General features: G+C 40.3%; 1 protein-coding gene across 1 annotated transcript; it reads left to right on the top strand.

Annotated features, from left to right (window-relative positions):
- The first annotated feature begins 8663 nt into the window (after positions 1-8663).
- LOC101432801 (C-C chemokine receptor type 7-like) lies at positions 8664-10455 on the top strand. Its single transcript, XM_058304834.2, is given in 1 exon segment — positions 8664-10455. A coding segment is annotated over 1 exon segment (948 nt). The 3' UTR covers positions 9612-10455.
- Positions 10456-10946: the final 491 nt, after the last annotated feature.

Below are 10946 nucleotides of genomic sequence, written 5' to 3'. Positions count from 1 at the left end.
TGCACTCTCCTGACATCTGGTAAACTGGGAGCATCTCCCATACCCTAACCTCATGTTCCCTCCCCTTCTGCTCCCAAAGATAAGGTCCCCAAGCCACACAACCTTCCTTGCCTCAGGACAGGCACAGGGTCTGCTTAGCCCCGAGTAGGGGGCTTCAGTTCCCTGCCGGTCTATGGAATTATTCACGTAAGCCAAGCACATCCTCCCACGGGAACCGGGGGGCACCTGCCCTCTCATTACTACAAACCCCCCTCCCACAGTCCCTGCTGTTCATCCTGCTCTGAGGGGAGCCCCTGTGTGTCCAGTCTGAGGCAGGGTCCTCCTCCTCCAGGCCACATGGGGTCTATGACCAATAACTGCAGTCCATCTCCTCTGCCCAGTGCCAGGAGTCAGGAGCCCAGCTCCCTTCCTTACCAATGGGGTGAAAAGGAGAAAAATAAAACACCAGATGCAAAGATGCACCAGGCCTGGCTTAAGCCAATCACGGGCTTTCAATTCCACTTTCCCCATTTTGTCCAAGGACTACTGGGAAAGGTCTCCAGTCTGATGAAGGAGAGAAGGTTAAAGGGGGAAAACCTCCTTCTTCCCTTTTTCCCCACCCTCTCTTTCCCAACATGAACACAGCTGAGTTTCTGAGGCTTGGAACTGATCTGCCATCTTTGGATTTTAAGGAAAAATCCTGAAGTTCACGGAAAACTCTGGAGCCATGTTCACAGAGAACATGACCCAAGCATGGCACAGACTTCCACCAGACTTCTCAATGTCTGGGACAAATATGCACATGGTTGAGCTCCTATCAGGTGGTCTGCCACTGAAGTTATTCCCAACATAGAGAGAATGAGAAGAACAGGAAGAGGAAGGAGGAAGAGGGGGAAAGGAAGAGGAGGAGGCAGAGAGAGGAGGAGGGCAAAGAGAGACATAATGGGTTGTAAAAGTGCTCTCAGGAGCCCTAACACCTATTGGGTTATGTGGAGACAAATCTTTTCTCTCTGACCAGAAGAACCAACACACCTGCCGCTCAGGCTGTAGGCTTAGAGATGGAGCAGGTGAGAATGGGGCAGGGTCATCTCAGATCAGTGCTTAGGTCTGGTAACCACCTCTACATTCATATGCATCTAGAAATTTTTAAAGAAAATATTTCTTTATCAGTTCAGCAAAGCTGTCAGATATCTGGGCACAGTTGTGGGATTTGCACACCCTTGCTACTAAATGTCTTTAAAAAAGCTACACCACAATAAATTGTTAAAGACAAAGGAATATGAGTTGAGACATTGGTTATTTGCATCAACTGCTTATGCTCTCAGTTAACTAGAATCCAACCTCTTACCTGAAAAAGTCTCTGCCTCAGTCCACACCTTCTGGAAGGCAGACTCAATTTTCCTCTCCATTTCTACCCGCCCCCTCCATATCACCTTACCTGAAACCACAATTCAGGCTTGATTCTGGAGCACCTGGAAAGCTAATGGACAAGTGTTCATAGACAAAGAGGAGGCAGAGAAGCAATTCTCGGCTGCCTGCCTTAAGCCCTCTGTAGGAGCCACAAAACCAACAATTTAAAGCATAAAAATAGAGACAGTCTGTGGTGCTATCTAGTGTCCTGGAATAAGGCTCCAGGTATTAGAAGAGCTCTTCAGTCTGATCATAAAGTTTAAGAGTAGAGGTAATTAACAGCCTCCTTTCTTTACCCAGAAGGACAAGTAATTGGGGACAAAACATGGACTGGGTCCAATAACATAAGTGCCCTAGCATCTGATTTGACTTTTCTGCAGTGTAATTGCCTATGTCCCAGCCTGAACTAACAATCTCATTAGCAAATGTGGTCATGTGGCAATAAATACATACATTAACTCTTACCTGCTAGGTACTATGCTGTGTGGGGTGTAAGTCTTCAGAGGTCATGGGCCCTACCCTCAAGAAACTTACAATGCAAGATATTTCTGTGAAAAATTATATAAGGGATCCAAATGTTAGTTGTAAACAATGAGAGAAGAGATAACCTAAGGCAAGACATGATTAATTGCCTAGTGAATTGCTCAGACAAGAGGTCAGAGTGGAGAATGATTGCTTCAGGCCAGGGTAGTCAAGACAGACTGTATCATCCCACAATTAGAAATGTAGAGACAAGGCAGGGAGAGCGAGCGAATGAGTTTAAAATCTGGTCCTCAGAGGGGAATATTGAAAGCAAGACAGTTCAGAGCAGAACCTAGCGGACCTCTTTGTCAAGAGAAGACTTTTTTTTCCTGAGGAATTCTCATCTACAGGACCTAGAACACTATGAGGAGACGTGGAGGGGGAAGTGGGTAGGAGAATGGAAGTGACTTCCCTGGATACAACTTACCAGCTTACACGGTGAATCCTATGTGGCAAGGCCTGGGTGGCTTGGCCCCGAAGTTGGACCTCAGAAAGGAGGAGGGCTGGCTGTGCTCGCTGTAAACACACTCTTGATGAGATGAAGGGAAGTCCTGGGATTTCTGCTTCTGGCCAGAGTAAGTAGCACTGAACTTTCCCTCCTGATATAAACAACTATAAACCTGGACACAATATATAAGTAAACATGGGAAAATAGTGAATAATGGAAATCCCTGAGAGAGGGAAAGACATGAGATGAACCTGACATTCACCCCAGTCCTCTGCCTGGGACAAGGCAGAGAACCACAATCTTGTTGACTTGAAGAAGTAGAGATCGGCATTTAGTGCTGCTAAAGCAGCTGGAATTTGTGGAATAGAATACTGGAGAGGATGGAGGTGCAGAAGAGGCACCAAGTTAGGGTGTCTACGCATGGGTGCTTGGTCAATGGTGATATTCCACAGACATAGCAGCACTGGTGGCTGCTATGGGGTTAAGAGTAGAATAGAGGTACTAAAAGTCTCACAGTGCTTGGAATAACCCTCGCTACTCTCTGGGCTTTCAGTTGAGATGCCAGAAAAGATGTGCATTAGGTGTAAGAACTATGACCCAGAGTGAAGGCTAACCTAGACACCTCCACCAAGAAAACCTAAATGGATGCCTAAAAAGGATCAAGGAAAGCTACCAGTAATTTACTGTCTCACAGAAAAAAAACCAAACCCTCTTTAAAGGAAGACAACAAAATACAGATTCCTTACAATGTCCATCATAATAATTTACTAGCCAAGTATAAAACCTGGAAAATTTGATTTATGGTCTAGTAAAACAAAATAGCATTCAGTAAACAGCCCTTGGATGATGGAATTCGCAGACAAAATTTAAAGCAGCTCTGATGAAGATGTTCAAAGTCTTAAAAAAGTGTAGTCATTATGAGTGAACAGATGGGAAACATAAACAGAGACGTTAAAATACTTAAAAAGAACCACTTGGAAATTCTGGAACTAAAAACTACAATATGAAAAATATAAAACTTTACTGAATGGGCTTCACAGAAAATTGGAGACAAAAAATAAAAGGAGTGGAGTATTTAAAAAGGAATCATAGAATTTATTCAATCTGAAGAACAGAAAGAAAAATGATTTTAAAAATAAATATAAACAGAGACTCAATTACCTGTGGGGTAGCTTCAAGTACTTCAACATACATGTATTTAAAGTTAAAAAAGAAAAGGGGAAAGAAAGAGGCAGAAAAAATATTAGAAAAAATAATGATCAAATTTTTCACAATTTTAATTAAAAACAATAACTGACAGATCCAAGAAGCATAACAAACTCCAAGTAGGACAAATACAAAGACAGTCATGCTTAGGTACATCATGGGCAAACTTATGTAAACAAAAGGTAAAGGAAAAAAAACTTAAAAGCAGTCAAATAAAGCCAGCATATTAGATACAGGAAATCAACACAGTATGCATGGTGGTTGGTTGACTTCTAATCAGAAATAATGAAGGTCAGAAAACAATGGAATGACATCTTTAAAACACCACAAAAAGGGACCTGTCAATCCAGAATTCTATAGTTTGTGAAAATATCTTTCAAAAATAAGGTCAAAATACCAAAAAAGAAAGAAACTTGAGAGAATATGTCACCATCTGACTTGCATTATGAATATAGTAAATTCTTTAAGCTAAAGGAAATGCTTTAGGAAATGGTAAATGTATAGTTAAGTATTACATTTACAGGGAATAGACAAAGTGTACTAACATGTTAAATTTACATCTTTTATATGCTTTAGTTTCCTTAAAATTCAAATTATTGTTTAAAGGAAAAGAATAGTATTATTGTGGAGTTATTTAACCTACTGCCTACCACAGGGAGGAAAAGTGCAGAGTTTGAATTCAGCCAAGAAAACTGCCTATCTAAACAAACAAAGTGAATATTATTTGGAGGAATATAATGTAATTCAAAACTATGATTCACAATGTTTCATTCACAATGGATTGTATATTCAGCAAACAATACAAATCAAAAGACTGCTGGGGTGGCTATATTAAAATCCACCAAAATCCAGAAAAAGTAATATTGGAATAAAAAGAGACTTTTCATAATGCTATAGAAGTCTACCAATGAAAAGACAAAAACAATCCTAAATGTGTATGCACAGAATAGAGTTTCAAAATACATAAAGCAATAACAGATAGAAATCCAAAAGTGTAATTTGAGATTTTAATAATCCTTTCTCAGTAGTTGATAGAATAATTAGACAGAGAATCAGAAAGTATATAGAAGACTTGAAATTATATCATCTAACTTGGGCTAATTGTGTTTATAAAACACTCCACTGAAAACACCAGAATGCACATTCTTTTCAAGTATACATGGAATTTTTAAGATAGACCATATATTGTGCCATAAAAAGTCTCAAGCAATATAGGATCAAAATCATACATACTATGTTCTCTAATTGCAATTTAGTTAATTAAAAATCAATAACACTAAGATATCTGTAAAATTCCCAAGTATGAAAGTTAAAACAAAACTTCTTAATAATTCAAAGAATAAATCAACAAGAAAATGAGAAAATATTTTTAACTGAGCGGTAATGAGAATATGCCATACCAAAATTTGTGAATTTCTGCCAAAGCAGTGTTAGAAAGAAGTGTTTAGCTGTAGACGTTTATATTAAAGAAGAAATATCGAAAATCAGTAGCCTAAGCTTAAACCTTAAAAGCTAGAAACAGAAGAGCATAGTAAGGCCAAAGAAGTATAGAAGAGAAATAATAAAAGACAAAAGCAGAAATCAATAAAATTGAAAATAATAATATAGAAAAAATTTAATGAAACCAAGTGTTTATATTTTGGAAAATTATAAAATGGTAAACCTGTAGCTAACTGATAAGAACAACACAATAATATCAGGATCATAAGAAAATGTATTATATTGATTCTATGGATATTAAAGGGAGAGTAAATGAACATAGAACAATTTTATGCTGATTTATTTGACAACTTACATGAAATGGACAATACATTGAAAAATACAACTAACCAAAACTGACACTAGATGAAATAGAAAATACAAATAGCTCAGTATTTAGTAAACACATTGATTCCATTTCTAATAATCTTCCAACAAATAAAGCACCAGAATCATATGGTTTCACTAATGAGTTTGATTATACATTGAAGGAAGAATTCATATCAATTCTCCATTAACTCTTTCAGGAAATAGAGAAGAAAGAAATAAGAATTTGTTTTATGAAGCAAGTATAATTGAATAATCAAGATACAAAAAACCTGAAAAAGTACTCAGCAAAAAAAAAGGAAAGAAAATTATAAATCAATATCTCACATGCAAAAAAACCCTAATAAACTTTTAGCTGATCAAAAATGATCATATATAAAAAGGATAATGCATTATGCCAGTTATACCAAGAGTGCAAAGCTGACTCAACCTGCAAAACTCAATCAAAATAATTCTCTATATTAACAGAATAAAAGATAAAAATCATGTTCATCTCAATGAATTCACAAAAAGCATTTGATAAATGTCAACATCAATTAATATTAAATACTTGCCACATTATAATTCAGATGTAACTTCCTCAATTTGATAAAAATAATCTACAAAAAACAAAAACACACACAAAAACTTAACAGCTACTGAATGATAAAGAATTGGCTACTTGCCTCTTGTGATTGGAACAAGGCAAAGATGTCTAGTCTTAACGTATTTAATTAACATTACTGGGTATCCTAGACATTGTGTTAAGTCAAGGGAAAAAAAAGGCATAAATATTAGGAAGAAAGAAAATCAACAATCACTTTTCATAGCCAGCAAGACTATTTTCATAAGAAATCCTATGAAATCTACAAACGATTACTATAACCAATAAGTAAGCTTAGTAATGTCACAGGAGATAAAGTGAACACACAAAAATCAATTGTAGATTTGTATGTTAGCAATGGACAAATGAAATTTTTATTTAAAAATCAATTCCATTTACAATAGTTTCAAAAATCATTAAAATAGCAGGGAATAAATTTAATACAGTATTTGACTGATTTCTACACTGAAAACTACAAGGCATTACTAAGAGGAAATAAAGAAGACCTAAGTCAGTGGATATAGATGCCACATTCACAGATTAGAAGACAATGTTATGATGGTGATTATCTTAAGTTTAATGCATAGATTCAATTTCATCAGCATATAAATTCCAGCAGGTATTTATGGAAAAATTGATGAACTGAATCTAAAATTTATATAAAAATTCTAAGGACCTACAATAACCAAAACAATTTTTAAAAAATGGAGTAAATTGGAGGAATTACAGTACCTGATTTCAAGATAGTATGGTATTGACATAAGAATAGATATAAAGATCAATACTATAGAACATAGAGTCCAAACTAGATCAACATATGCTTTGTTAATTAATATTCAACAAAGGTGCCAAGATAATTCATTAGAGAAACAAGATTCTTTCTGACAAATGGTGCTGAAACAACCAGATATCCATATTTAAAATATAAATCTTGATCTCTACTTCATACCTTACATAAAATTTAATTTGAAATGGGTAATAGACATTAACATAAAACAAAAAACTATAAAGCTTCTAGAAGAAAACATAGGAGAATATTTTTGGTCTTGGTCATAGATAACATTTTCTTACACTATAGAAAGCAATAACCATTATAGACAAAAAAAGATAAATTAGACTTTATCAATATTTAAAATTTCTATTCATAAAAAGACCCAATTAATAAAATCAATGGGCAAGCTACATAATAAAAGACTTCATTACAGAATATATAAGGAAATCTTACAATTCATTAGTAAAATGAAAAATTAAAATAATCCGTTTGAAAAGTGACAGATATTTGAACAAACCAGTCACAAATGAAGATCTATGAAGGGCCAATAAGTACAAGAAAAAAGTGCTCAAGCCATTAGTTATCATGTCTATACGACTTCATCAGTCAATATCATATCAGTGCAAATGGAAAACACAATGTGACACCACTTCACACCCATCAGAATGATTAAAATGACTAACAACAACCTGCAAAGTTGGCAAGGATGGGGAGCAACGAGAGCTCTCACACATCACTGATGAGGGGAGAAGGTACACTGTCATTTACCAAATGGTTTTGCTTTTTCACATCAAACTTAAACATTCCACTCTTGGTTTTATTTATGCAGGAGAAATGCAAGTACATATCTACAAAAAGATCTGTGTATGAATGTTCACAGCAGTTCTATTCACACAATAGTCAAAAACTGGAAATAGCCCAGAGGTCCGCCATGAGGAAAACTGCTCAACAAACTTCAGTATGTCCGTGCAATGGAGTACTATCCCAAAGTAAAAAGGATACAATACAAAGTAAAAAGCTACAATACGGCTAAATCTTAAAAAAAAGTTAGCGAAATAAAGTAAACTTTACACGAAAGAGCACATATTATATCATTCCATTTATATGAAGTTCCAGAGCAGGCAAAATTGCAGAACGATGGTCGTTGCTAGGAAGGGCAGGGATTAACAAGGAAAACACAAGAGGAAACTCTTTCAGATGAGGGTAAGATTCTATTTCTTGGTAGGGTATTGCTTTAGACAGCTTTAAGCATTTGCTGAAACTTACCAAGATTAATGAACAACTATTTAACTCTAATTATATTCTAGATGAAATATTTAGGGACAAGTGTACTTTGGAATGCATAAAATTTAAGATGGGTTTATATGTGATAAAGCAAATATGGCAAAATGTTACTTGTAGAATTAGGTAGTGTGTACATATGTGTTCATTATATTATTCTTTCAAATTTCTGTATGTTCGGAAATTTTCATCATTAAATATCTGGGAATAAAACCTATGCAAGTAATTAGAATGATAAGAATATTTCAGGGCAAGCTTCCCCACAGAGCTGGGTTCCATGCTTTGCCAGACACTTTACAAATATTTGTCAAGAGAAGGAATAAACTCACATATTTCTTTTTTCAACACTAACATGTGATAATATCAAACTCCTCGCTTCCCTTGGATTTCTCGACTTTCCTAAAACCCACCTCTGCTCATCTGGGTTGGGGCCTCTTCGTCCCCCTGTACCTGCTCACTGGTAGGTGAGTAGAGCTCCCTGGGACTCGCTGTTGTGTAGCTCTTCCTTTTTTATCTCTTTCTAGCCTCCACCCTGGCAAGCCCTAATTTTTTTCTTTGCCTCTGATGATTTTGAAGTGCCCTTGGCACTTCTCTCAGGCAGTTGCCAAACCTTCAAGAAGGACGTGCGGAACTTTAAGGCCTTGTTCCTGCCAATCATGTATGCAGTCATTTGCTTGGTGGACCTGCTGGGCAACACGCTGGTGGTCTTGACCTATGTCTACTTCAAGAGGCTCAAGACCATGACAGATACCTACCTGCTCAACCTGGCCGTGGCAGACATCCTCTTCCTCCTGACCTTTCCCTTCTGGGCATACAGCGCGGCCAAGTCCTGGGACTTTGGGGTCCACTTTTGCAAGTTCATCTTTGGTGTGTACAAGATAAGCTTCTTCAGCGGCATGCTCCTACTGCTGTGCATCAGCATCGACCGCTACGTCGCCATCGTGCAGGCCGTCTCGGCCCACCGCCACCGTGCCCATGTCCTCCTCGTCAGCAAGCTCTCCTGCCTGGGCATCTGGATGCTGGCCGTGGTGCTCTCCATCCCAGAGCTGCTCTACAGCGGCATCCAGAAGAGCAGCAGCGAGCAGGTGTCGCAGTGCTCTCTCATCACCGAGCACGTGGAGGCGCTGATCACCATCCAGGTGGCCCAGATGGTGGTGGGTTTCCTGATCCCGCTCGTGGCCATGAGCTTCTGCTACCTCGTCATCATCCGCACCCTGCTCCAGGCCCGCAACTTTGAGCGGAACAAGGCCATCAAGGTCATCATCGCCGTGGTCGTGGTCTTTGTCGTCTTCCAGCTGCCCTACAATGGGGTGGTCCTGGCCCAGACCGTGGCCAACTTCAATATCACCAACAGCAGCTGTGAGCTCAGCAAGCAGCTCAACATCGCCTAAGATGTCACCTACAGCCTGGCCTGCGTGCGCTGCTGCATCAACCCGTTCCTGTATGCCTTCATAGGCGTCAAGTTCCGCAACGACCTCTTCAAGCTCTTCAAGGACTTGGGGTGCCTCAGCCAGGAGCAGCTTCGGCAGTGGTCCTCCTGCCGGCACGCCCGGCGCTCCTCCATGAGTGTGGAGGCCGAGACCACCACCACCTTCTCCCCGTAGGAGGCTCCTCTACCAGCATGAAAGGGACCTCTCCCAGGGTCTCTGTGGCGGAGGGACGGGGAGCAGGTGTGATGACGCGGGACCCAAAAGCTGCTAAGGGAAAGGCAGTTCTTGCTGTTACGGTTTATTTCAGAATGAAAGCCCATACCTCAGAAGACAGCCTAAGCCCAGCCCTGGCTACCTCAACCAAGGTCGAGAAGAGACCTGGCTGATGAGCTAGCACCAGGACCAGCAACTCCCCAAATCCGAGGCTGTAGTCCCCCAAAGAAAAAAGTGAAAGTCAGGAAACAAGTCACACCTCCCCGAGTGGAGGCGAAGGGGTTGGTGAGAGCTCGGGTAGCAGAGGTGCGCCGGGGAGTTCTCTGCATATACCGTCTTCTGACCTAGAGAGGCGCCCTCTGAGAGAGTCCAAACGCTGAGGCAAAGTCTTCCAGAAGACAAGGCTTTGTCCCCAAACCAGAGGTGGTAGAGAGACTTCTTGGCTTGGTGAGGAAAGGGGACCGTAGTGGGTCAAACTAACTTTGCCTGGTCCCCGCTCCATCTCTCCTTTTCTACTGTCATCAGAGCCAACAAGAAACCACAGCCCCAGCCCAGGCCAGCTGCCTCGGCCTGGCCCAAGCCATGTTCCCCAGCCAGGGCTTCTCAGGTCTCAGCGCTGCTGGCTGGGAAGAGAGGGCAAAGAGAAAGGTCAGGGGAGGGGGTGGATTACGGTGCTGGCAGCCAAAGGCCAATGAGTTTCGTTGGTGTTTTTCCCTTTGTTGTGGGGACAGAAAAGCTCCCATCGTGTTCTGCTTTCAATTCATTAAGAAGAATTGAATACAAGTTTTCCCTTGAGGAAACAATAGCTTTAAAAGAAAAAGAAAAAAAAAAAAAAAAGGGCACCTGCTTCCCACGTAGGAAGTCCTGGGTTCAATCCCTGGTACCTCTAAGAAACAAACCTACTCCCAGGCAATGTAAGCTGCTGTGCTACATTCTGCGCTCCTGGATTTTTTTCCTTCTGCCACCAATTTGGACATTGGAATGATCGCCTCTTCTGTCCATCTCTGATCTCTGCCTGCAACTCTCCCTTCTTCCGCTTTGGAATTCCAGTAGCTCCAAAGCCTCACAGGTGGGAAGCCAACCCCACAGCCCATCACCATCGAGCCCCACCTGTCCTGGCAGGGGTCTCCTCACTGCCTCCCAAGGGCTCTACAAACAACCCTGCACCTGCCTCACTCCTGGGTGCCGCTCTGTTCTCCACAGATGCTCTCCCAGGCTTCCCCCGCGGGAAATGCACCGTCTGTTAGAGTCTGGTTCAACCAATATGTTCTCTAGATTCCAGGTCCAACGTCTCCC

The sequence above is a fragment of the Dasypus novemcinctus genome, chromosome 9, assembly GCF_030445035.2.
Source record: "Dasypus novemcinctus isolate mDasNov1 chromosome 9, mDasNov1.1.hap2, whole genome shotgun sequence".
In the NCBI taxonomy this organism is placed as follows: domain Eukaryota; kingdom Metazoa; phylum Chordata; class Mammalia; order Cingulata; family Dasypodidae; genus Dasypus; species Dasypus novemcinctus.
Note: the sequence above shows the minus strand (reverse complement) of the source record. Positions and strands in the feature narration are given on the sequence as shown.